The 26977-nt window shown below is 63.5% G+C and overlaps 1 protein-coding gene across 7 annotated transcripts; it reads left to right on the forward strand.

Moving 5' to 3' along the window:
* Window positions 1–354: 354 nt before the first annotated feature.
* Window positions 355–26336, forward strand: FER1L5 (fer-1 like family member 5). 7 transcript variants are annotated; one of them, XM_085080535.1, is made up of 53 exons: window positions 357–564; window positions 790–845; window positions 919–1010; window positions 1082–1190; window positions 1606–1743; window positions 1817–1945; window positions 2019–2081; window positions 2420–2470; window positions 3222–3252; window positions 3518–3633; window positions 4148–4259; window positions 4745–4824; window positions 5293–5361; window positions 5463–5506; window positions 5847–5923; window positions 6003–6079; window positions 6978–7091; window positions 7171–7315; window positions 7946–8070; window positions 8472–8563; window positions 9186–9429; window positions 10905–11057; window positions 11491–11604; window positions 11936–12099; window positions 12574–12688; window positions 12762–12864; window positions 12962–13164; window positions 13637–13813; window positions 14113–14227; window positions 14342–14419; window positions 14490–14671; window positions 15131–15289; window positions 15367–15465; window positions 16240–16389; window positions 16473–16671; window positions 17024–17112; window positions 17204–17245; window positions 17353–17469; window positions 17978–18106; window positions 18208–18405; window positions 18486–18577; window positions 19106–19276; window positions 20358–20506; window positions 21865–22004; window positions 22606–22694; window positions 22958–23053; window positions 23546–23687; window positions 23765–23864; window positions 24275–24483; window positions 25045–25154; window positions 25322–25460; window positions 25963–26038; window positions 26142–26336. In XM_085080535.1, exons 1-53 carry the CDS (start codon window positions 480–482, stop codon window positions 26168–26170), a joined length of 6177 nt encoding a protein of 2058 aa, XP_084936661.1. In that variant the 5' UTR covers window positions 357–479; the 3' UTR covers window positions 26171–26336. The 7 variants fall into 7 exon arrangements, with proteins under 7 accessions (XP_084936666.1, XP_084936667.1, XP_084936661.1 ...); XM_085080536.1 differs by lacking the exon at window positions 26142–26336 and having other exon boundaries at window positions 17356–17469; window positions 25963–26134; XM_085080538.1 differs by lacking the exon at window positions 26142–26336 and having other exon boundaries at window positions 13001–13164; window positions 25963–26134.
* Window positions 26337–26977: the final 641 nt, after the last annotated feature.

Here is a 26977-nt window from a genome sequence, read left to right on the forward strand (position 1 = left end):
TGCCGCCCGCCGTTGGCATTGGGCACACGGGGAGCCAACGGCTGTGCGGCCGCGGTGTCACCGGAGCGCTGATGGCACTGGGGCTGGCGCACTGCTGGCAGCCCCTTGGTGACAAACGTGCTGCCATTGCTTCGGTGACAGCCCCTGGGGGTGGCACATTGATGGCACAACCTTGGTGACAGCACCTCGGCGGTGGCACGTTGGCGGCAGCCCCTTGGTGACAGTGGTGGCACGTTGGTGGCACCCCGTTGGTGACAAACCTGCAGCTGTGACCGGTGACAGCACCTTGGGGTCACAATCTCAGGGTGGCCCACTGGTGGCACTGCTTTGGTTCGGCCATTGCTTCGGTGACAGCACCTCGGGGTGGCACATTGGTGGCACCCCCTTGGTGACAGTTTCCCAGCCGTCACCGGTGACAGGGGTGGCCCGTTGGTGGCAGCCCTGGTGACAGCTCTGTCCCCGGTGCCAGCTCCGTGGCCATGCTGCGGTGCCACGTGGTCGCCGCCCACATTCCCGGGGCCACCGGCTTCGGTCGCGGTGTCCTGCTGTCCGCGGGTTTCCGAGGTACGCGGGGTGCGGCTGGGGACACCGCGGTGGCTGTCCCCGTGTCCCCAGGCCACCTGCCAAGGCGGCACTGGCCATGGTGGGGTGGCCGGGATGTGACAGGACGGTGCCAGCCGCACCTGGGGACAGCGCTGGGTGTCACTGTGCTTGGCGCCAGTGCCAGGCTTGCCCTGTCACCCCGGTGTCCCCACCCCGAGGTGCCAGCACCCCGTTGTCCCCACGCAGGTGTCCCCAGGAGGACGCAGGTGGTGCCCGAGGAGCGCAGCCTCAGATGGAACGAGGTGAGGTGGCCCCGGGGCGCCCCGCGGTGGCACAGGGACAGCCGGGCCACCCCTGAGCGCTGTCACCCCCCAGGAGCTGGTGTGGCCGCTGGACACTTGTCCCCTGGGTGTCACCGACACGCTGAGCCTGCGGCTGCGGCGCTGGGACAGCCCTGTGCCCCCGGGGTGAGTGCCACCCCGCTGGCACCCTGGGTCACCCTCGCCACGGCCACCCTCACCGTGTCCCCATCGCACAGCGACCTGGGTGCCACCACGGTGTCACTGGCCCCGCTGGTGGCCGAGCCCGGCGTGCCGCTGGCCTGCAGGGACATGGCGCTGCTGGACCGCCGGGAGCTGCCCACGGGGGTGAGAGCCTGTCCCACTGCCCGGTGACACCGGCACTGTCCCGTGTCACTGTGCCTTGTCACTGTGCCTTGTCACTGTGCCTATGTCACTGCCTGTGTCACTGTGCCTGTGTCACCATCCCTGTGTCACTGTGCCTTGTCACTGTGCCTGTGTCACTGTGCCTGTGTCACTGTTCCAGTGTCACCATCCCCGTGTCACTGTGCCTGTGTCACTGTTCCAGTGTCACCATCCCCGTGTCACTGTGCTTGTGTCACTGTGCTTGTGTCACTGCCCGTGTCACTGTCCCTGTGTCACTGCGCCTGTGTCACTGCCCGTGTCACTGCGCCTGTGTCACTGCGCCTGTGTCACTGCCCGTGTCACTGTCCCTGTGTCACCATCGCATTGTCACCATCCCCGTGTCCCCATCCCTTTGCAGTGCACTGTCACCTTCTGCTGCTACCACGACCCCCATGGCGTGCCTGGGGACATCGCTGTCACCACGCAGGGACAGGTGGCACTGGAGCCACCCCAGTGCCCCAGCATGGCCCCCGCGGGGAGGAAAGAGGATTTCCAGGTATGGCACCGACTGGCACGGTGACACCCGCGGGTGACATCCCCTGCGGCCACCACGGCACTGCCCCCCGCAGGTCCGGCTCAGGGTCATCAAGGGCCGCCAGCTGCGCGGCAGGGACATCCGGCCCGTGGTCAAGGTGCTCATCGGCAAGGGACAGTTCCGCACCCAGAGCCGCAGCGGGAACAACCCCTACTTCAATGAGGTGACACCGCAGGGGACACGGGGACAGCCGGTGGCCCTCAGCGCGCCCTTACTCTTGTTTTCCCGGTTTTTAGGTGTTTTGCCAAAATTTCCACCAGACGCAGGAGCAGCTGGTGGCACAGCCCATCCGGATCCAGGTGGGAGGGAGCAGTGGCACTGGGGACAGGGATGGGGATGGGGATGGGGATGGGGATGGGGATGGGGATGGGGATGGGGATGGGGATGGGGATGGGGACAGGGACAAGGACAAGGACAGGGAAAGGACAGGGACAGGGTTGGGGACAGGGATGGGGACAGGGACAGAGACAGGGACAGGGATAGGGACAAGGACGGGGATGGGGACAGGGACAGGGACGGGGACAGGGACAGGGACAGGGACAGGGACAGGGACAGGGACAGGGACAAGGACGGGGACAGGGACAGGGACAGGGACAGGGATGGCACAGGGACAGCCATGTCCCCTTCCCCGTCACAGGTGCTCCGTTCACCAAACATCTGCACCAAACCTGTCATCGGCGTCTTCGAGGTGAGCAATGGGGGATCAGGAATGGGGGATTGGGTTTTGGGGTTTGGGAATGGGGGGACTGGAATGGATTTTGAGAATGGCATAATGGGAATGGGGTGTTGGGAATGGGGGATCGGGAATTGGGATGTTGGGAATGCAGGATCTGGAATAGGGCATCGGGAATTGGGGTTTGGGAGTGGTGTGTCAGGAACGGGGTGTTGGGAAGGGGGAGACTGGAATAGGACATCAGGAAATGAATTTTGGGAATGGGGTGTCAGGAGTGGGGTGTTGGGAATGGGAGATGTGGAATGTGGCATCAGGAGTTGAGTTTTGAGAATGGTGTGTCAGGAACGGGGTGTTGGGAATGGGGATGTCTGTAATGGGGCATCAGGAATTGGGTTTTGGGAATGGTGTGTTGGGAGTGGAGTGTTTGGGATGGTCAGGAAAGGTAGGTCTGGAACAGAACATCAGGAATCAGGCTTTGGGAACAGCATGTCAGGAATGGGGTGTTGGGAACAGGGGATGTGGGACAGGCTGTGAGCAATGGGATTTTGGGAATGGGGTGTTGGGAGCAGGGGATCTGAACAGGCAGTCTGCAATGGGATTTTGGGAATGGGGGAATGGGGTTTTGGGAATGGAGTGTCAGCCATGGGATTTTGGGAATGGAGTGTCAGCCATGGGATTTTGGGAATGGGGTGCAGGAATGGGGTTTTGGGACTGGGGTGCAGGACTGGGCTGTCACAGCACTCTCACCCCTTTGCCGTTCCCACAGCTCGACGTTGGCACTGTCTACTCTGCACCAGGTAATGATGGGCTTGGGGTGGCACTGGGGGACACTGGGGTGACACTGTGGTGACATTGGAGTGACATCGGGGGGACACTGGGGTGGCACTGGGGTGACGCTGGGGTGCTGCATTTTGAGGTGACACATTTTGGGGGTGTTCCAGGCATGCACTGGCTGGTGTGAAAATGTTGATTTTGGGGGGACTCTGCATTTTGGGGGTGTTTTGGCCGGGATGACCCCGAGGTGACCCCGAGGTGACCCCGAGGTGACCCTGCTGTCCCCAGGGCGCAGCCTGAGCTGGAGGTGGGTGAGCCTGCGGCATCCCCGGTACGGCAGCAGCAGCTCCCAGGGCTTCCTGCAGCTCAGCCTGGCCGTGCGCCGCGCGGGGGAGAGAGCCCAGGTGAGACCCCAAACTGCACCCCAAAACAGCCCGGGTGAGACCCCAAACTGCACCCCAAAACAGCCCGGGTGAGACCCCAAACTGCACCCCAAACTGCCCAGGTGAGACCCCAAATGGCCCAGGTGAGACCCCAAACTGCACCCCAAACGGCCCAGGTGAGACCCCAAACTGCACCCCAAAACGGCCCGGGTGAGACCCCAAACTGTACCCCAAAACAGCCCAGGTGAGACCCCAATACGGCCCAGGGGAGACCCCAAACTGCACCCCAAAATGCACCCCAAGACAGCCCAGAGGAGACCCCAACTGCACCCCAAACTGCACCCCAAAACGGCCCAGGTGAGCCCCAAACTGCATCCCAAAATGGTCCGGAGGAGACCCCAAACTGCGCCCCAAAATTTCCCAAGTGAGCTCCAAACTGCACCCCAAAATGGCCCAGGTGAGTCCCCAAAAGGGCCCAGGTGAGCCCCAGACTCCCCACACCCCAAAGCCCTCGCGGTGTCGCCGCTGTCCCCAGGAGCAGGAGAAGCCGCCGGGCGATGAGGATGTCGCTGCCAACCTGCTGCGCCCCCCGCGCTGTGCCACCACCCTGCTGGTCCGCGTGTTCCGCGGCGACAGCCTGCCGCTCGGTGCGACAGCGGGGACGGGGACAGCGGGGACTGGGGGGGACAGCGGGAACTGGGGGGACAGCGGGAGGACAGCGGGAATTGGGGTGGGGACAGCGGGGACGGGGGACAGCGGGAATTGGGGACCTGCCGCTCCGTGCGACACCGGGAACGGGGACAGCGGGACCGGGGGGACAGTGGGAATTGGGGTAGGACGCTGGGAACTTGTGGAGGGAACAGTGGGAACTCGGCGGGGGGACAGCGGGAACTGGGGTGGGAACGCCTGGAATTTGAGTGGGACAGCGGGACAGCGGAGATTGGGGTGGGAATGGCGGGAACTGGGGGAGACACTGGAAATTGGGGTGGGACAGCGGGAGTTTGGGATGGGACAGTGGCAATTTGGAGTGGGACAGTGGGAATTTGGGGTGGGTCACCGAGAATTGGGGTGGGAATACTGGGAATTGGGGTGGAGGTGGATTTGGGGACACCCGAAATGTCCCTGCCTGCAGCGGAGCCAAGGCGGCGGTGCCTGAGCGGCTCCAAGGGCTCCGAGACGGTGGCGGTGAGGGTTGCGTTCGGCGGCAGGACGGTGAGCGGCGGGCGGGGATGGGGAACGGGGAATTGGGAATTGGGAATTGGGAATAGGAACTGGGGACAGGGAATGGGGATGGGGGAATGGGAATTGGGGACAGGGAATGGGGAATGGGGGACAGGACAGGGAATGGGGGACAGGGAATGGAGAGACAGGAATTTGGGATGGGGGACAGGGAATGGGGGACAGGGAATGGGGCAATGGGAATGGGGGACAGCAAGGGAATGGGGGGACAGGGCAGGGATGGGGTGGCAGGGAATGGGGGGACAGGGAATTTGGGATGGGGGACAGAAAGGGAATGGGGGACAGGGAATGGGGGATGCCAGGCAGGGAATGGGAGGACAGACAGGGAATGGGGTGTTCTGGGGTCCCGGGCAGGGAATGGGGGTTCTGAGCAGGGAATGGGGTGTTCTGGGGCTGCGGGGCTGCCGGACCCTTCCGGGGCTCACAGCTCTGCCAGCGCAGCTCTGCACCCGGGCGGTTCCCTTCGCCGCCAGCCCCGAGTGGAACGAGGTTTTGTTCTTCCCGCTGCGGGTGAGGAGAGTCCCGAACCCCACACACCCCACACCCTGCCCCAAACGGGGCACCCCAAACCCAGGGACACCCCATTGCCACACCCCGTTCTGTCCCCACAGCTGCCCCCCATCTGTGACGAGATCCGGCTGGAAATCCTCCGCGGGTGAGTGGGTGACAGCCCTGCGTTTGGGGACACTGCTTGGGTTTGGGACATCCCTGGGTTTGGGGACAGCCCTGGGTTTGGGGACAGCCCTGGGTTTGGGGACACTGCTTGGATTTGGGGACTCCCTGGGTTTGGGGACAGCCCCCTGGGTTTTGGGGTATCCCTTGGGTTGGGGGACACCCTGGGCTTGGGGACAGCCCTGGGCTTGGGGACAGCCCTGGGTTTTGGGGACATCCCTTGGGTTTGGCAGACATCTCTCGAGTTTAGGGGGCACCCCTCGGGTTTTGGGGTCCCCCCCGACCGTGTCCCCTGACGCTGTCTCCACCCGGTGTCCCCGCAGGTCGTGCCGGAGCCATGTGGTGGCCAGAGCCACCCTGCGGCTGTCGCAGCTGTGTTGGGGTGACACCGAGCTGGAGGGTCAGTGGTGTCACCCGGGGGTCGCACAGTGGTGTCACCCGGGGTCCCCCAGCCCCACTGAGCCTGTCTGTGTCCCCAGGGGGAGCCCCGGGATCGCTGCCCTGCTTCGGGCCCTGCTGGCTGCCCTGCTACGGGCCCAGGGCCGGCTGCCCCCGGGTACGGAGTGGGGTGGGGAATGGGGTGTGGGGTGAATGGGGTTTGGGGGAAATGGGGGATTTGGGCAATAAAAAACAAAACAAAAAGGGAATGGATTTGGGAATGGGGTTTTGGGGAGAAAAGGGCTATTTGGGGAAATGGGGATTTGGGGATCGGGGAATGGGGGATTTGGGGAATGAGGGATTTGGGGAATGGGGGATTTGAGTGGAAATGAAGATGTGGGGAACGGAGGATTTGGGGAAAAATGGGGATTTGGGGCAAATGGGGGATTTAAGGGTGTGGGAATGGGTGGAAATGGGGATTTGGGGAGAATGGGGGATTTGGGAGAATGGGGTATTTGGGGAATGGGATATGGGAAATGGGGGATTTGGGGAATGGGGGATTTGGGTGGGAAATGGGGTGTGGGGAATGGGGGATTTGGGGGGAAATGGGGGATCTGGGGGAGAAAATGGGGCATTTGGGGGAGAAATGGGATATTCGGGCAAAAATAGGGTATTTGGGGGAAAATGGGGTATTTGGGGGGAATGGGGGATTTGGGGGGGAAATGAGGGATTGTGGAGCAAAGGAAGAATTTTTGAGGGCTGTGGGACGTTTGAGGTGAAAACAGGACAATCGAGGAGATAATAGGGTGTTTGGAGGCGGAAATGGGATCCTTGGGGCTGCCAGTCAGGGTTTGGGGGATAGCAAAGGGGATTTGGGACATTTTCGAGGACAATGGGACATTTGGGGTGACAATGGGACGTTTGGGGTGCAAATGGCACATTAGGGGTGCAGATGGCACATTCGGGGTGCAGATGGGACAATTGGGGTGCCGATGGGATGTTTGGGATGCAGATGGCACATTGGGGTGCCGATGGCACATTGGGGTGTCACTGTTCCCACGCCCACCCTGCTCCAGGACTCGGGGCTGGTTTTCGGGGGTCGCCTGCTGCTGGAGCTCTGCACCCGCCGGGGCTCCCCGAGCCGGCGCCAGCGCGAGGCCATCGCCGCCGTGGACATGGAGGGGACGCAGGTGGGGCCCTGGGGACACGGGCAGTGCCACCCTGCCCCGAGGGCCCCGCTGAGCGCTTTGGGGCTCTGCTGTCCCGCAGAGCCACCTGCCCCGCTGCCGGCTGGGGCTCTGCGGGGTGTTCCACTCGGCCACCATGCTGCCCGGCGGCACCGAGGCGCTGCGGCTGGAGCTGGGCGTGGGCAGCGCTGCGGCCAGCACTGCCCTGGCACTGCCCGTGACCCACGGTGAGCTGGGGACACTGGGGGACAGCGGGGTCATTGTCACCAACGACACACCCAACACACCAACAGTGAGCTGGGGACACTGGGGACATGGGGGACACCGGGGTCATTGTCACCAACGGTGAGCTGGGGACACCTGGGGACACATGGGGACACTGGGGTCATTGTCACCAACGGTGAGCTGGGGACAACGGGGACATGGGGACATTGTCACCAACAGTGAGCTGGGGACACCTGGGGTCACAGGGGCTGATTGTCACCAACGGTGAGCTGGGGACACCTGGGGTGACCGGGGCTGATTGTCACCAATGGGGTGTGATCCCTAAAAAAGGAAACAGTGGGAATTGGTAATTCCAGCACAGAGGGTTTGATCCCTGGGCTGGGATTGGTGTGGGATGGGAGGGGACTGGGATGGGAATGAGGACTGGGGACATCTGCATGATGTCACCATGGGATACTTTGGGAATCTGGGATGATCCTGGGAGTTTCACCTGGATGATGTCACCATGGGACACTTTGGGATCCTTGGCTGTCCCATGTCACCTCCCAGGAGGCCACCCCTGCCCCTCCCCAGCACAGCCCAGTCAGTTCTGTCCCCTCTCCCTCCCAATTTCCCATTTTCCCCAATTGTAGGGAACCTGTACCACCACCTGCCGTGGTTTGGGGACAAGCCGGTGGTGGCTGTCACCTCACTCTGGGAGGACGCTGGGCACCGCTGGGACAGCCTGAACCTGCTGCGAGCTCTGTGCCGGCGCCTGGTGAGAGCTGGGATGGGATATGGGGTGTGGGATATGGGATTGATGGGGTATGGGGTAATATGGGATATGGGATATGGGATATGGGATATGGGATAATATGGGATATGGGGTATGGAGTATGGGATAATATGGGATATGGGATATGGGATATGGGATATGGGATATGGGATATGGGATAATATGGGATATGGGGGATGGGATATGGGATGTGGGATATGGGATATGGGGTATGGGGTATGGGGTATGGGGTACGGGATAATGTGGGATATGGGGTATGGGATGGATGGGATGGGATGGGATAATGGGATGGATCCATGGGATGGGATAATGGGATGGATCCATGGGATGGATGGATAGATGTGACCCCAAATCCCGGTGGGAATGGTCTGCTCCCATCCCAGGAGAGGAATGTGGCAGAACTGCAGCGCTGCCATGGGGGCACAGCCAGGGCCATCGGGACGAGGCTGCTGCGGGAGCTGGCACAGGACTGCGAGTGAGGGGCGATCCTGGGGGTCCCAAAACCCCAAAATGGGATTTGGGGCAGGGAAATGGGGAATTGGGGGGAAATGGGACCCTATTGGCAATCAGGGCTCAGAGGAATGAGGTGGGGAATTTGGGACACTTTTGGGGACAATGGGACATTTGGCGTGAGAGTGTGTGGGTTTGGGGTGCTCAGGGAGGCCCTGGCTGGGGAGGAAGCTGTTCATTTTGGGGTAACCCTGTGTGGTTTTGAGGTAACCCCATGCATTTATGGGATATTTCAGGGTGGCCCTGGCTGGGGTGATTTTGGCATAAACCTGTGTGGTTTTGGGGTAACCCTGTGTGGTTTTGGGGTAACCCTGTTCATTCTGGGGTCCCAGGGAGGCCCTGGCCCGGGTTCATTTTGGGGTGTCCCAGGGGTGATTTTGGGGTAACCCAGGACATTTTTGGTATCCCAGGGAGGTGCTGGCCCAGGTTCATTTTGGGGTAACCCAGTGCAGTTTAGGGGAGCCCAGGGGTGTTTTTGGGGTAACGCAGTGTGGTTTTGGGGTGTCCCAGGGAGGCGCTGGCCTGGGTTCATTCTGGGGTGTCCCGAGGTGATTTTGGGGTAACTCCGTGTATTTTTGGTGTCCCAGGGAGGCGCTGGCCTGGCTGGACACTCAGCCCACGCCGACAGCGCTGGACCAGCAGCTCCGCAGCTCCCGGCTGCAGCTCCTGCGGCAGCTCTGTGACACTGCGCAGGGACAGCTCTGTCACACAGCCCGGGGACAGCCCTGTCACACAGCCCGGGGACAGCCGCAGCCACCGCCGCTCCGCTGGGACACGCTGGGGACAGTGGCACTGGGCTGGCTGCGCCGCCTGGCCGCGCTGGCCATCGAGGTGGGAGCATGGGGTGACACTGAACCCCAAATTTGGGATCCATGAACCCCGAATTTGGGATCCATGAGCCCCCCAGATAGCAGTTTTAGGGTCGGAGGGTCGGGAGATCATTCCTGGCCAGGGTTTGGGTGGGGATCACGAAATTCCAGAAAATTTGAACTTCTTTGTGCGTTTTTAGCAAAGAAATTCACAGCCATTGGTTCTAATTTGTGTAATTCTGTTAATTGGTTTGTAGCTCTGTTGGTTGTTCATTTCTCCCTGTTTCTGCTGATTAGTCAGTATTTTTATTTATCCATATTTTTATTACTCCTTTTAGTCCTTATTAGTCCTTTTAGTCCTTATTTGTTCTTTATTAGTCCATGGGAAGATCCAAAGCCAAAAAGGGAAATTTGGGTCCATAGTTTTATTAATCCATATTTTTAATAATCCATATTTTTAATAATCCATATTTTTATTAATCCATATATTTATTAGCCCTTTTTTAATCCTTATCTGTCCTGTGTTAGTCCATGGGAAGATCCGGAGCCAAGAAAGGGAAATCTGGGGAATGGGAATTTCCCAAATGCCTCCCAAAGACCCTCAAAAGAGTTCTGTGCTATGCAAATGAGGCCGTGGAGATAATTAGGATGTGTGGGTGGATTCAGGAAATGTGATGGATGTGGGATGGAATAAGATGGTATAGAATAGAATGGAATATGTAGAAATAATGATAATAATAATAGTAATAGCAATAATAATAACAGCAAAACAGCAATGATAATAAATAAAATACAATATCCATACAATACAAACGTAATACGAAGAATGCATAATGTATAAAATATACAGTACAATATGTAAAATATTTAATAAAATATGTTATATGTAATATGTATATCAAATGTATATAATGTTCATATAATATATATAATATTTAATAAAATACGTTAATACAACGTATATATCAAATGTATATAGTGTTCATACAATATATATATAGTGTGTGACATATTATATATAATGTATTTTATTTTACAGTATGTAGCATATAAAATGTAATTCATAACATGATATATAATGTGATATAACATACGTTATCTAATTGTATAGATCACGATATTATTATAATAACCGTGTAATAATTATTAAAATAAACATTATCATGTTATTATAATAATATTAGAAAAATAAGTATATAACACTTTTAATAATACTAGTATGCAGTAGATGGAAAACATCAATAATAATAGCAACAGTAACAATAATAAAAACAAAACAACAGTAACAATAACAATAACCAACAATAATAACAACAATAGCAATAATAATAATAATAATAATAATAATAATAATAATAATAACGACCAACTATAACAATAATAATAATATTAAAAATGCTGGAATAAGTCCTGGGAATGCCGCAGTTCCCCACGGCCCCGGGCTGGCTCAGGGGATGTGGCGTTCTGTCCCACCCGCTGTCACCCGTGTCCCCGCAGCCCCAGCTGGGTGTCCCGGACGTGCAGCTGTGGCTGCTGCGGGGCCAGCGCGGGGTGGCCTCTGTCCGTGTCCCTGCCGGCGACATCCTGCACTCCCCGCGCGGCCAGCGCGCCTGCGGCCACCTCTGCGGCAGGATCCAGACGCTCTTCCTGGTGCGACCTCCGTGTGGCCCCCGTGTCCCCCCGTGCCCCCCTGTGTCACCCCGTGTCCCCCCGTGCCTCCCTGTGTCACCCCGTGCCCCTCGGTGTCACCCCGTGTCCCCCACAGCCTCTCTGTGTCCCTCCACACCCCCGCTGTGTCCCCTCTGTCACTGTGCCGTGTCCCTTCCGTGTGACCCTCCATGACCCCCCCCGGTGTCCCTCCGTGTCCCCCCATGTCGCCACCTCCATCCCTGCTCCATGTCGCTTCTGTATTCCCTCCACATGCTCTGTGTCCCCTCCGTGTCCCCTCCATTCCCTCTCCGTGTCACCCACATTGTCCCCTCCGTGTCCCCTCCATGTCCCCTCTCTGTCCCCTCCACACCCCCCCCCCCGTGTCCCCTGGGTGTCCCCGCGTGTCCCCCGCCGGTGACACTGTGTGCCGCAGGGCTGCGGGGATGTCCGTGCCCAGGTGCGCGTGCGGCTGTGGCTGGGACGGGTGTGCGACAGCGGCGACCTGGAGCGGCTGCTCGAGGGGACACTGCGCTTCTACTGCGAGACGGTGGGGACAGCGGGGAGGGGACAGCGGGGAGGGGACAGCGAGGAGGGGACAGCGGGCAGGGGACAGCATCTGGGAGGCGATAACAGCCAGGAGGGGACAACACCCGGGAGGGGACAGCACCGGGGAGGGGACAGCCGGGGAGGGGACAGCAGCGGGGAGGAGACACCACCCGGGAGAGAACACCACCTCGGGAGAACACAGTAGCGGGAGGCGACAGCCGGGCAGGGGACAGCACCCCTGGCAGAGGACAACACCCGGGGAGGGGACAGCACCAGGAGGGGACAGCACGCCCCGCAGTGTCCCCTGACCCCGCGCTGTGTCCCCCGCGCAGTACGAGAAGCAGACGCGGCTGCTGGGGCTCTGGGCTCCCCGGAAGCTCCTGGGGCGCCCCGCGTTCTCGGACGGCTGCGGCAGGGCAGTGCCACCCCCGGCCAGCACCCTGCCGCCCCGCGGGTGGCGTTGGGACGGAGCCTGGAGCGTGGAGCGGCCGCGGCGGTGAGTGGCACGGGACAGCCACCCGCCTGCCGCTGGGGGGACGGAGGGGACCCGGCGGTGTCCCCAGAGCTCTGCTGCTCTGGGGACAGAGGTGACCCGGCGGTGTCCCCGGGGTGATGCCCATGTGGGGCTGAGGTGACCCAGCGGTGTGCCTATGTGTCCCCAGGGTGCTGCCGCTGTGGGGACAGAGGTGACCCAGCAGTGTCCCCAGAGCCATGCCGCTGTGGGTGCCGATGTGACCCCGTGGTGTCCCCGTGTGTCCCCAGGGCCATGCCGCTGTGGTACCGAGGTGACCCGGCGGTGTCACTGTGTCCCCAGGGCCATGCCGCTGTGGTACCGAGGTGACCCGGCGGTGTCACTGTGTCCCCAGGGCCATGCCGCTGTGGTACCGAGGTGACCCGGCGGTGTCACTGTGTCCCCAGGGCCATGCCGCTGTGGTACCGAGGTGACCCGGCGGTGTCACTGTGTCCCCAGGGCCATGGCGCTCGGGGACGCGGCGGTGCGCGCGGTGCTGGAGGAGCTCTACGAGAACCAGCGCCGTGACTGCAGCGGGAGCTGGAGCGCCTCAGGCACTGCCAGCACGGACGCCGTGAGTGGGGGACAGCCTGGGGACACCGGGGTGACAGCGGAGTGTCGGGCTCAGCTCTCGCCTGCTTTGGCAGAAGGGAGTGGCGGTGCCACCGAAGGAGGAGGTGGCGTGTCCCCAGGGCTGGCGTGTGACCAGTGAGTGGCACGTGGACATGGCAGGGGCCGTGGATGAGGACGGTGAGTGGGGGTGATGGGCACAGCGGGGTGCGGTGACAGGGATGGAGGTGACACGGATGGAGGTGACAGGGATGGGGGGACAGGGATGAGGTGACAGGGACAGGTGACAGGGAAGAAGGTGACCCGTGTGCCGCAGGGTGGGAGTACGGGGTGGGCACAGAGGACGGCAGCCCCCCGGCAGTGTGGCACGACAAGGGACAGCACTGCCACACCCTGCGGCGCCGGCGCTGGATCCGGGTCCGGCACAGGGACACCGACAGCGGGACACGGGAGCAGGACATGGACACCGCCAGCCCCCTGGTGACAGAGATGGGGACAGGGACGGGACGGTGGGGAGCGGGGTGGTGGGGATGGAAGTGGCAGGGCCAGGGGGCAGAATGGGGGTGACAGGGCTGGAGGTGACAGGGATGGGGCAGTGGGGATGGAGGATGAGGGGAGTGGAGGTGACAGGAATGGGGTTGACAGTGATGGGGGTGACAGGAATGGGGGTGATGGGGTGGAGGTGGAAAGGACAGGGGATGACAGGGATGGAGGTGACAAGGATGGGGTGACAGGGATGGAGGTGACAAGGATGGAGTGACAGGACGGGGTGGCAGCGTGGGGGTGACAGGGATGAGGGTGGTGGATTGAGGTGATGGGGATGATGATGGTGACAAGGAAGGGGGTGATGGGGATGGGGGTGATGGCAATGCGGGTGACAGGGCCAGGGGTGACCAGGCTGCTGTCCCCACGTCCCGCTGTCCCCACGTCACGCTGTCCCCATGTCCCACAGCCAGAGCCCGAGGAGCTGTGGGAGGACGAGGCCTGGCAGCCCGAGTGCTTCTGGGGCTGCTCCTGCCAGCCCAAGGTCCCCGCGGGGCCCTGGTGTCGCCGGCGGCGCTGGCACCGCAGCCTGGTCCCCGCCGAGCCCACGGCCGTGTCACCGCTCTTCCTGCTCCAGGGATTCCCGGTGGGAATGAGGCTGGGGACACCGGGAGGGACCTGGGGGAAGGGAGGTGTGGAGAGGGAGGGAGGAGGGATGGGGGAAAGAGGGAAGGGTGGAGGGATGGAGGATGGATAGATGGATGGATGGATGATGGAGTGGGGAGGAATGGAGGAAGGGAGGGAGGGAGGGAGGGAGGGATGGACGGGGGGATGGATGGAGCCCTGTGGAGCTGGGCCATGATGGGACAGCAGGCACAGGACAGGAGGCCACAGTGCCAGGGGACAGCAGGGTCCCCTCACCCACCCCATCCCATCCCGCCCCAGGACACAGAGGACCCAGCCCAGCAGGACAGTCCAGCTGTGGCCCCGCAGGCGCTGGGGGGCTCCTCCCGGACCCCCCTTCAGCAGCCAGCCCCCTTCATCCTCTGCAGCTTCCAACGTGAGCCCGGGGGGCCCGGGGGGGTTCGGGGGGGCCGGGAGGGGCCGAGGGGCTGTGGGGGCCATGGTGCCATAGGGCCATGGTGCCACCCCGCTGACCCCTGCCTGTCCCCAGGGCCCAGCCACTTCCAGCTCCGCTGCTACATCTTCCAGGCGCTGGGTCTGTCACCCAGCAGCGCCAGAACGTCCATAGGTGGGACCCCCCAGCCCTCGCCCCCCACCCCGGTGGCCGCCCGGGGCGCTGACGGTGTCACTGTCACCAGATGCCACCGCGCACGTGTGGTTCGTGTCCCTGAGCCAGTGCACGCGGGCGGTGCGGGGCGCTCTGGACCCGCAGTGGGAGCAGACGCTGCTGTTCCCGCGGGTGCTGCTCTTCGGGGATCCCCGCGGGGTGCAGGAGGATCCTCCCGCCGTGGTGGTGGAGGTGTTCGACCAGCGGGGACAGGTGGGGGACACAGCGGGACAGGTGGGGGACACAGCGGGACAGGGGAACGGGGGAGAGGGATGGAGCGGCGAGGGAGGGAGGGAGGGAGGGAGGGAGGGAGGGATGGGGGGAGGGATGGGACATGGATGGAGGGTTGACAGGAGGGATGGAAGGATTGGGGTCAGGGACCGAAGGACGGGGGATCAGGGATGGAAGGACACAGGGTCAGGGATGAAGAATGGGGTCAGGGATGGAAGGATCGGGACAGCCACGGATCAGGGATGGACGAACGGGGACACCGCGGGCAGGGCTGGAAGGACAGGGACACCCCGGGCAGGGACACTGCGGACAGGGATGGAAGGACAGGGACACCCCAGGTCAGGGAAGGACAGGGACACCGCGGGCAGGGACACCCCGGGCAGGGCTGGAAGGACAGGGACACCCCGGGCAGGGACACCCCGCGCTCAGGCTGTCTCGCAGGGCTCCGGTGTTCTCCTGGGACGCGCCGTGTGCCTGCCGGCGGTGTGGCTGGACGCGGCGCTCCGGGAGCTGCCCCGGCTGCAGCCTCACCCCCTGCGGGGGCCGCGGGGTCCGGCCGGGGAGCTGCTGGCGGCCTTCGAGCTCCTGCACGAGCCCGAGGTGAGGCGGTGGCACCGAGGGTGACACGCGGGGCAGCCGGGGGTGAGGACCCGCTGTCATTGTCCCACCCCCGGCAGGAGGGGTCCCTGGCTCTGCTCAGCCCCCCGCCGCTGAGGAAGGACGGGTTCGGCATCCCCCCGGAGCTGCGGCCACGCCTGCAGAGGGTGGCGCTGGAGGTGGGAGCCGCGGGGTGACAGGAGGGGACACGGCTGGGGACAGCGCGGGGAACGGGGTGGGACAGGGGTGGGGACAAGGAGGAGGCAGGGAGTGGGATGGGGACAGGGCTGGCTGGGAATGGGATGGGGACAGGGCTGGCTGGGCACAGGGATTGGGACAGGGATGAAGGCAGGATGGATATGGGGTGGGGCGGGACAGGGGTGGGGACAGGGACAAGGGGGATGGGGACGAGATGGAGACTTGGAATGGGACAGGGACAGTGCTGAAGGTCCTGGAGATGTGATGGGATGGGGACAGGGATAGGGACAGGGATAAAGGGGATGAGGACGAGGTTGGAGATGGAGAGTGGGAGGGGAACGGGACAGTGCTGAAGGTCCTGGGGATGGAATGGGGACAGAGATGGGACAGGGACAGGGCTAAAGGGATAGGGACAGGGCTAAAGGGACAGGGACAGGGCTAAAGGGATAGGGACAGGGCTAAAGGGATAGGGACAGGGCTAAGGGTGAGATGGGCACCAGGTCAGAGGTGGGGACTGGGAGTGGGACAGGCTGTGGACAGTGCTGGAGGTCCTGGGGATGAGGATGAGGACAAGGACAGAGGACGGAGGAGGGACAGGGACAAGAACAGGCCCAAGATGAGAACAGGCACAGAGGGCGAAGGCAAGGACAGCACAGGGGTCGGGAATGGGGACAGCGATGGGGACAGGGACAGGTGTCTTCAGCCTCCCAGCGGCCATGAAGCCACCCGCGGGTGACAGGAGGCGGCTGTCGCAGGTGCTGGCCTGGGGGCTGCGGGGGCTGCGCGGGGCCGTGCGGGAGCCGCGCCTGGAGCTGCAGTGGGGCGAGCAGAGCCTCTGCACTCCCCCGCTGGGGAACATCGCCGCCAACCCCAACTTCCCCAGCAACGCCTTCGTGCTGACCCTGGTGAGGGGAGGGGACAGGGGACACCCCGGCCCGCGGGCGCTGCCAGCGCGGTGACCAGCGCGGTGACCCGGCCGTGTCGCCAGGCGCTGCCCGAGGAGGAGCGGCTGGTGCCGCCGATCCGCCTGCGGCTGTGGGACAGAGCGGAGCGGGAGCGCAGAGTGCTGCTGGGCCAGGCCAGCGTCAGGGAGCTGCGGCCGTTCCGCTGTCCCCCGCCGCGCCGCGAGCAGCTGCTGGGCGCCGGGAGCCGCGGCAAGGACTCCTTCGTCGTCGTGGCCATGCCGGGTACTGCCGGCCGCGTCCCTGCCTCATCCCAGGAGTCCCTTGTCCTATCCCCCGTGTCCTCTGCCCCATCTCCGGTGGCCCCTGCCCCATTCCCGGTGTCCCTTGTCCTGTCCCAGGCGTCCCTTGACCTATCCCCGGTGTCCCCTGCCCCATCCCCGGTGTCCCCTGACCCATCCCTGCCCCATCCCCGATGTCCCCTGCCCCCTCCCCAATGTCCCCTGCCCATCCCCGATGTCCCCTGCCCATCCCCGATGTCCCCTGCCCATCCCCAGTGTCCCCTGCCCATCCCCGGTGTCCCCTGCCCATCCCCGCTGTCCCCTGCCTCACCCCTGCCCTCCCCTCTCTCCCCCAGAGGAGCTCCTTTCCCTGCCCGTCACCGCCAGCCTCTGGAAACGTTGGTGTTCCCGTTTTGTCACCACAGCCCCGGCCAGGATGGCTCAGGTGAGTCCCCATGTCACCTGTCACCAGCCCTCGCACTGCTGGATGGTGGCATCCCGGCCCTGTGCCTCAGTTTCCTCTTTGCTCCCTGCAGGCCCTGCTTGACTTCTTCAGGAGCACCAGGGCTGCGGACAAGGTGGGCACAGGGACGGGGCTACCAGGGGCTACCAGGGGCCACCAGGGGCCACCAGGGGCCACCAGGGCCACCGGTGCCACCTGTCCCCACCTGCTCCTGCTCCCCAGCAGGAGGAGGAAGAGGAGGAGGAGGAGGAGGAGAGGGATTGGTGGAGCAAATTCTACGCGTCCATGGAGGACAAGGATCCCCGATGGTCACGGGGAGCCAACAGGGACAGACTGACCGTGAGACACAGCCTGGGGCTGGGGCGGGGCGGGGACAGCGATGGCTGGGGACAGCGACGGATGGCTGGGGACAGGGATAGGGAGCAAGGTGAGCTAGAGCCTGAGATCGGGTCGGGATGGGGACAGCGATGGCTGGGGACAGGGACAGGGAGGGTGAAGGGAGGGGGTGAGGACAAGGACAGGACTGAAGAATGAAGGTAAGGAGAAGGATGGGGATGAAGCTGGGATGGGGATGGGATGAGGATGAATATGAAGATGGGATGGGAACAGGGATGAATCGGGGATGGGGATGAAGATGGGATGGGATGGGATGGGATGGGATGGGATGGGATGGGATGGGATGGGATGGGATGGGATGGGATGGGATGAGATGGGATGGGATGGGATGGGGACAGGGATGAAGAAGGTGACAAGGCTGCGCTGGGGAGAAGCACCCTGCTGGGGCTGGGAGCAGGGATCAATGCTGGGCCAGCTGGGAGCAAGGATCAATCCCAGCCTGGCCCCGCAGATCTACAGCTGCGAGCTGGAGGCAGTGCCCGAGTTCGAGGGGCTGCAGGACTTCTGCCAGACCTTCCCCCTCTACAAACCGGGGCGCCCCCCGCCCGGGCAGGACCCCGAGCCCGTGGCTGACTTCAAGGTGGGTGACCACCCCCCGGGGGACCCTGGGGACACGGAGGACACCCGGGGGACCCTGGGGACATGAAGGACACCCGGGGGACACTGCCGGGCGTCTCTCAGGGGCTTTTCAGCATCTACCCGCTGCCCGAGGAGCCGGCGGTGTCCCCCGAGGAGCTGGCAGTGTCCCCCGAGGAGCTGGCAGTGTCCCCCGCGCCGCGCTGCTTCCAGCGGCTGCCGCCCAGCGAGCCCCAGCCGTGCCTGGTGCGGGTCTACATCGTGCGAGCGCTCGACTTGTCCCCCCGCGACGTCACCGGGCTGGTAGGGACAGCGGGGACACCAGGGTGCCGGGCAGGGAGCCCCGTGCGCGGTGCCACCCTGGTGTCCCCTCCCCGCCGCAGAGCGATCCCTACGTGCGAGTGTCGCTGGGCAAGAGGACGCTGGGACATCGCGACCAGTATGTCCCCAACACCCTGGAGCCCGTGTTCGGCAGGTAGGGCCGGCGGTGGCCCTGCCACTGTCACCCTGGGTGGGTGGGCTCTGGCAGTGTCACCCCGGGTGGGTGGTTTATGTCACCCCTGTGGTCGCACTGGGCTGGGGCCGCCTGGCACTGAGGAGGGCAGGGGGCTGAGGGGCTCATTCCCCATGTCCCTGTGCCAGCCTGGCCCGGTGTCACCAGGTCCTCATTCCCTGTCCTGATGTGTCCCTGTGCCACCAGATCCCTGTGCCACCACCTGTCCCATTCCTAGTGCTGGCGTGTCTCTGTGCCACCAGCTGTGCCATTCCCTGTCCTGGTGTGTCCCTGTGCCACCAGATCTCCCATTTCCCAGGCTGGTGCGGCCAGGTGCCATCAGATGTCCCATTCCCTGTGCCCCCAGCTGTCCCATGCCCTGTGCTGCTGTGTCCCTGTGCCACCAGATCCTGTGCCGCTAGATCCCCGTGCCCCCAGCTGTCCCCGTGCCCCCAGCTGTCCCCACGGGTGTCCCCTCGCCACGCCAGCGGGTGCCATTGTCACCCCCAGGATGTTTGAGCTGACGGCCACCATCCCGCTGGAGAAGGACCTGCGGGTGACAATCATGGACCACGACAAGGTGCCACCGGACCAGGAGATCGGCAGCACCACCATCGACCTGGAGAACAGGCTGCTGTCCTCCTTCCGCGCCCACTGCGGGCTGCCCCGCCTCTACCGCACGTGCGTGGGCGGGGACACGGGGACATGGGGACACGGGGACAGGGGGACATGGGGGACACGGGGACATGGGGACATGGGGACACGGGGACATGGGGACACGGGGACATGGGGACACGGGGACATGGGGACACGGGGACACGGGGACACGGGGACACGGGGACATGGGGACATGGGGACACGGGGACACGGGGACATGGGGACACGGGGACATGGGGGACACGGGGACATGAGGACACGGGGACACGGGGACACGGGGACACGGGGACATGGGGACACGGGGACATGGGGACATGGGGACATGGGGACACGGGGACACGGGGACATGGGGACACGGGGACATGGGGACATGGGGATATGGTGGACATGGGGGATACGGGGTCTGGGGGTGGCACGGGGGACACAAGGGGAACACAGGAGGGACACAGAGCACACAGGGGGAACATGGGAGACGTTGGGGACATGGGGGGACACGGGGCTGGGACGAGGGGTGGGATGGGATTGATGGGATTGATGGGATGGGATGGGATGGGATGGGATGTGGGATATGGGATGTGGGATATGGGATATGGGATATGGGATAATATGGGATGGGATGGGATGGGATGGGATGGGATGGGAACAAGGAGAGGGTGAGGGGATGGATGGGGACAGGGCTGGGGTACAGGACGGGAGGAAGGACAGGCCCAGGGGGCTAGGGCAGGGTGGGCACAGAGGGACAGGGGACACCGGGAGGGGCAGGATGGGGATGGTGGGCACAGAGCGCTGGGGGCACAGGGCTGGCTCTGGGGTGGGCACAGGGGGTGACTGTGTGGGACACTGGGGTGGGCATGGGGAGGGGACTGGGAGGGGACACGCAGCATGGCAAGGAGGGGACACGGAGGTGGGCATGGTGATTGGCACAGGGAGGGGACACCGAGCACGGTGAGGGCACACAGAGGGGACACCGGGATGGTCATGGTGAGGGGCACAGGGAGGGGACACTGCACAGGGGTGACCCCCAGCCCCGGGGCTGGCACGGCGAGGGCACAGGGAGGTGACACCGCGCAGAGGTGACCCCCAGCCTGTCCCGCCGTGTCCCCAGCGGTGGCCCGGCGTGCTGGAGGGACCAGCTGTGCCCCAGCCGTGTCCTGGAGGTGCTGTGCGGCTGCCGAGGGCTGCCCGCGCCCCGCTACAGCCGGCACGGCACCGCGCTCAGCCTCGGCGGGCAGAGCTTCCTGCTGCGCACCTTCGGTCAGCCACAGGCACCGCGCCGGGGGGCTGGGGGGGGGATGGAGGGGGTCCGGAGGGTCTGGAGGGGGTCTGGAGGGGTCTAGAGGAGTCTGAGGGTTCTGGGAGGAGGTTTGCAGTGGTCTGGAGGGGGTTTGGGGGTTCTGGGGGAGTTTGGAGGGCGTCTAGAGGGATCTGGGAGGGGTCTGTGGGAGGTTGTGGGGTTTTGGGGGGTCTGCAGGGAGTTTCGGGGGTCTGGAGGGGTCTGGGGAGATCTGGGGGTCGGGAAGGGTCTGGAGGGTTTGAAGGGCTCTGGGGGTCTGGAGGGGGTCTGGGAGAGGTCTAGAGGGATTTTGGGGGTCTAGGGGGCTCTGGAGGGAAGTAGGGGGATCTGGAGGGGTTTTGGGGTGATCTGGGGGTTCTGGAGGGGTCTGGGGTGTCTGGAGGGGGTTTGGAGGGGCCGGGAGAGGGTTTGGGGTTCTGCGGAGGTGTGGAGGGCTCTGGGGGATCTGAAGGAGGTTTGGGGGTCTGGAGGGGTCTGAGGGTTCTGGGAGGAGGTTTGGGGGTCTGGAGGGGGTTTGGGGGCTCTGGGGGATCTGGAGGAGGGTTGGGGGCTCTGGGGAGTTTGGGGAGGTTTGGGGGATTTGGGAGGGATCTGGGTGGGTTTTAGGGAATCTGGAGGGGTTTGGTGGGGTCTGGGGGTTTGGGGGGTCTGGAGGGGTTTGGGGTTCTGCGGAGGTCTGGGGAGATCTGGAGGGGGTTTGGAAGGGTCTGGAGGGTTTGAAGGGGCTCTGGGGGTTCGGGAGTTTAGGGGTGATCTGGGGGTCTGGAGGGTTTGGGAGTCTGGAGGGTTTGGGGGTCTGGGGGGTTTGGGGTCTGGGGGGTTGCAGGGGCTCTGGGGGGATCGAGGGGGTTTGGGGAGGTTCGGGGTCTGGAGGGTGGGGGCACTGAGGAGGGCTGGGGGCTGAGGGTGGTCGGGGGGTCTGGAGGGGAAGTAAGGGATTTTGGGGATTCTGGATGGGGAGCTAGGGGAGTTCTGGAGGAGATCTGGGGGGTCTGGGGCAAGTCTGGGGGCCATGGAGGTTTCTGGGTGGGATCTGGGTGGGTTTGGGTGGGTCTGGGGGCGCGTGGGGTGTTGGGGGTCTCGGTGGGGTCTGGGGGATGTCTTGGGGGGCGCGGGAGGCTCTGGGTGGGGTCAGGGTGGGGTTGGGGGAAGTGTGGGGGGTTTGGGGGTTTCCGGGTGGGATCTGGGATGGTTCTGGGAGGTCTGGGGGAAGTGTGGGGGGTATGGGAGTTTCTCGGTGGGGGTGGGACGGTTCGGGGGGGTCTCGGGGGTCTCTGTGGGCTCTGGCGCGGCGGGGCGGTGACAGTGGCTGTCGCAGAGAGTGGCCCTCCCGCGTTCCGCCAGGCCGGGCCGCCCCGGGAGCGGCTGGCGCTGCACGTGCTGAACCGCTGCGGCTTTGTCCCCGAGCACCTGGAGAGCCGCAGCCTGCAGAGCAGCGCCCAGCCCGGCCTCGAGCAGGTGCCACACCGCGGGGACACCGCGGGGACAGGGACCACGGGGATGGGTGACAAGGACCTTGGGGGGACAGGGATGTGGCCAGAGAGGAACTCCGGGGTGACAGGGACTGTGGGGTACAGAGGACCACGGGGACCCTGGGGTGACAGGGAGCCTGGGGGGACAGAGAACCTGGAGATGGGTGACAAGGACCCTGGGGGGACGGGGGATGTGGCCTGAGAGGGACCCCGGGGGGACAGGGACTGTGGGGTATAGGGTGTGCCTGGGGGACTGTGGGGACCCTGGGGTGACAAGGACCCCGGATATGAGGACCTTGGGGTGACAAACACTCCATGAGCGGATGATGGGAACATTGGGGTGACAGAGAACCTGCGGATGGGTGACAAGGACCCTGGAGATGGGTGACAAGGACCTTGGGGTGACAAGGACAGACCCTGGGGGGACAAAGGGACCCCACAGTGACGAGGACCCCAGGGCAGGAGGGGCTGCTGGGTGTGGGGGGAGCTGAGGAGGAGCCCCGGGGCTGCGGGGACACGGAGGGGACACCGAGGGGACACCGAGGCGACACCGAGGGGTCAGTGCCAGCCGGTCCGTGTGTCCCCAGGGCAAGGTGCAGATGTGGGTGGACATTTTCCCCACCAGCCTTGGTCCCCCCGGACCCCCCGTGAACATCGACCCCCGCAAGGCCGAGGGGTGAGTGACAGGGAGGGGACGGGGACAGGGACAGGGACAGGGACAGGGACAGGGACAGGGACAGGGCCAGCCCGGAGGGGACAGGGGATAGGGGACAGAGGCACCCCTGAGGGGACAGAACCATGCCGGGAGGGGACAGAGCTATCCCTGAGGGGACAGAGCCATCTCGGGAGGGGACAGAGCCATTCCAGAGGGGACAAAGCCATCCCTGAGGGGACAGCGCCCCCCCGGGCCGGCTGGTGACACTGCTGTCCCCTCCCGAGGTACGAGCTGCGCTGCGTGGTGTGGAGGGTGAAGGACACAGACCTGGCGGATGTCAACCTGCTGGGACAGCGCATGAGTGACATCTACGTGTCAGGGTGAGCCCGGGCCACCCCTGTGTGTCCCCTTGGCTGTCCCCAGCACTGCGGGGTCCCTGTCACCCCCCAGCAGCTTTCCTGGTCACCCCTGGCTCCTTGTCACCCCAGGGTGTCCCCATCCCTGTGGGCACAGGGTGACAGCAGCGTCCCCTCATGGTGGCACGGTGGTGCCAGCAGTGTCCCGCAGGTGGCTGGGTGGGCAGAGGGGTGACAGCAGTGTCCCCATGGTGGCACACGGTGACAGCAGTGTCCCCACAGTAACAGCAGTGTCCCCACGGTGACAGCCCTGTCCCCATTGGCAGGTGGCTGGACGGGCTGGCCGAGCAGCGGCAGCAGTGTCCCCACGGTGTCAGCAGTGTCCCCACGGTGGCACACGGTGACACCAGTGTCCCTACAGGTGGCTGGACAGGCTGCCCGAGCAGTGGCAGCAGTGTCCCCACGGTGGCACACGGTGACAGCAGTGTCCCCAGGGTGACAGCAGTGTCCCCGCAGGTGGCTGGACGGGCTGGCCGAGCAGCGGCAGCACACGGACATCCACTATCGCTCCCGGGACGGCAATGGCTCCTTCAACTGGCGCTTCGTGTTCCCCTTCGAGTTCCTGGCGGCAGAGAAGCTCTGCACCGTCCGCCACAAGGTCAGGGGACAGCCCGGGCGGGGACAGCGCGGGGACACCCTGGGGACCGGCACGACCCCTCGCTGTCCCCTCGCCAGGCGCACGTGTGGAGTTTGGATGAGACGGAGCTGAAGGTGCCACCGAAACTCATCCTCCAGGTGTGGGACAATGACAAGTTCAAGGCGGACGATCTGCTGGGTGAGAGTTTGTGTCCCCTGGCGGGTGGGGGACAGCCCCGGGGACAGGGGACAGCCCCGGGGGACAGGGAGCAGCTGGTGGGGACTGAGAGTGGGGACAGGGAGGAGCCACTGGTGACAAAGAGCATTCACTGGAGATGAGGAGCACCCACTGGGGACAGGGAGTGGGGACAGGGAGCAGCCAGTGGGGCAGGGAGCACCCATGGGGGACAAGGGAACACCACTGGTGACAAGGAGCACCCAGTGGGGACAGGGAGAACCCAGTGCTGATGGAGAGCACCCAGTGGTGACAAGGGAGCACCACTGGCAACAGGGATCACCCAGTGGGGACAATGAGCACCCAGTGGTGACAAGGAGCACCCCCTGGTGACCAGGAGCACCCACCGGTGACAGAGCTCGCCTGTCCCGCAGGGACCCTGGAGCTGGAGCTGACGCAGCTGGCCCGGCCCGCCCCGAGCCCGCGGCTCTGCAGACTGTCCCCGCCGGAGCTGTCGCGCTTCCCCTGGCCGTGGCGCAGAGCCCCGCGGCGACACCGCGCCCCGCTCGACCTGTTCCGCAGGAGGAGAGCGCACGGCTGGTGGCCCTGCGCCATGCAGGAGGACAGCGGCCAGCGCCTCTCGGTGCGCGGGGGACACGGCGGTGACAGCGACAGATCCTACACCTCAGTCACTCCTTGGGGACATGGGGACAGGGGCTGGCGGTGGCAGGGACAGGTCTTATACCTCAGCCACTCCTTGGGGACATGGGGATCACAGAGCTGGGGATGGCAGTGACAGATCACGGATGGCAGGGACACATCATGAGTGGCAGTGGACACACCACTGGCGGCAGAGGCACATCACAGGTGGCAGGGACAGATCCTAAACATCAGTCACCTGCTGGGGACATCGGGATGAGGGGCTGGGGCTGGCAGTGGACATGTCATGGGTGGCAGCGACAGATCCTACACCTCAGCTGCCCCCTGGGGACATGGAGATCATGGGGCTGGTGGTGGCAGGGACAGATCTTATACCTCAGCCATCCGCCGGGGACATGGGGATCACACGGCTGGGGGAGGCAAGCACAGATCACAGGTGGCAGGGACAGGTCACGGGTGGCAGTGAACACAGATCACAGGTGACAGGGACAGGTCACGGGTGGCAGGGACAGGTGCCACACCCCAGCTGTCCCCGGGCCCGCAGGGGAAGGTGGAGCTGAGCCTGGAGCTGCTGCCAGCGCAGGAGGCTGAGGAGAGACCGGTGGGGAAAGGTCGGGAGGAACCCAACAGAGACCCAACGCTGCCGCCGCCCCGGTGAGCCCGGGAGGGACACGGGAGGCACAGGGGAGGGGACACGGGAGGGGGACACAGGTTGGCTGAGCTCCATGTCCCCAGGGGAGCAGGGAGGTGACAGGGGTGGCTGAGCTCTGTCCCCAGGGGAGCAGGGAGGTGACAGGGGTGGCTGAGCTCTGTCCCCGCAGGCGCCCCAAGTCCTCGTTCCTGTGGCTGCAGAACCCGCTGAAGATGGTTCGCCACGGGATCCGCTGGCGCTACCTGCTCTGGCTCGGCCTGGCGCTGGCGGCGCTCATGCTGCTCTTCCTCGTGCACTCCTTCTTCCCGGTGAGCGACAGTGACCCTGTGTGCCTCAGAGTGACCCTGTGTGCCTGACAGTGACCCTGTGTGCCTGACAGTGACCCACCAGTGACCCTGTGTTCCTGACAGTGACCCTGTGTGCCTGACAATGACCCTGTGTCCTTGAGAGTGACCCACGAGTGACACTGTGTCCGTGTGAATGACCCCACGAGTGACCCTGTGTCCCTCTGAGTGAGCCCATAAATGCCCATTTATCCCTGTGAATGACCCCACAAGTGACCCTTTACCCCTCTGAATGACCCCACAAGTGCCCTTTATCCCTGTGAGTGACCCCACAAGTGACCCTTTCCCAGTGACCCCACAAGTGACCCTTTGTCCCTGTGAACGACCCCACAAGTGACCCTTTCCCGCCTAAGAGTGACCCCACAAATGCCCCTTTATCCCTGTCCATGACCCCACAACTCCCCGTTTCCCGGTGACCCCACAAGTGTCCCTTTCCCGGTGACCCCACAACCCCGTGTCCCCGCAGGGCTCTCTCACCGTGAAGGTCGCAGACCCTCGCCAGCTCCTGCAGCACTCCGGGAACCAACATCCCAGCGCAGAGCCCAGCCCGGGCGGGAAGCACAGACCCTAAAAACCCCAAATCCCCATTTCCCACCAGCCCGGGCGGGAAGCACAGACCCTAAAAACCCCAAATCCCATTTCCCACCAGCCCGGGCGGGAAGCACAAACCCTAAAAACCCCAAATTCCCATTTTCCGCCGCCCCGAGCTCTTCCCCCTCACCTCCATGGACTCTCCGGCCGGGAATGGGATTTTCCTGCTCCTGGTGAATCCCAAAAATGCTGAGGGAGCTTCCCATCCGTGTTCCCTCCTGACAAAATGAATGTCACCCTGCCGCCGGAGCGCTGTCCCCAAATCTGTGCTCTGGGGGGACACGAGTCGTGGGGAGAATCGCGTGGACATCGCTAAGGGACAGAGGGGACAGGGAGGGGACACGGGACAGCCAGGGCAGCGTCACCGAGGCTCGGGAACCTCCTTTAGGCGTTCATTTTGGGGGTTCATTTGGGTTCATTTTGACCTTATTTTGGGGCTCAGGACCCTCATTTGGGGGATCAGCACTCCGATTTTGGGGGCTCAGCACCCTCATTTTGGGGCTCAGGAAACTTTGGGGGCTCAGGACGCTCAATTGGGGGGGATCAGGACCCTCATTTGGGGCTCAGAACTCTAATTTGGGGGATCAGAACCCTCATTTGGGGGATCAGGATCCTCATTTGGGGTTCAGGACCCTCAATTTGGGGAGCTCAGGACCCTCATTTGGGGATCAGCATTCTGATTTTGGGGCCTCAGAACCCTCATGTTGGGGCTCAGGACCCTTTGGGGCTTAGGATCCTAAATTTGGGGGGCTCAGGACCCTTAGGGGCTCAGCACCCTCATTTTGGGGGCTCAGGACACTTTGGGGGCTCAGGATCCTGAATTTGAGGGGCTCGGGACCCTCATTTCAGGGGATCAGCACCCTAATTTGGGGCTCAGCCCCTCCCCAGCT

Source organism: Lichenostomus cassidix, chromosome 22, assembly GCF_008360975.1.
Source record: "Lichenostomus cassidix isolate B80296 chromosome 22, HeHo_3.0, whole genome shotgun sequence".
NCBI classification, from domain to species: Eukaryota; Metazoa; Chordata; class Aves; order Passeriformes; family Meliphagidae; genus Lichenostomus; species Lichenostomus cassidix.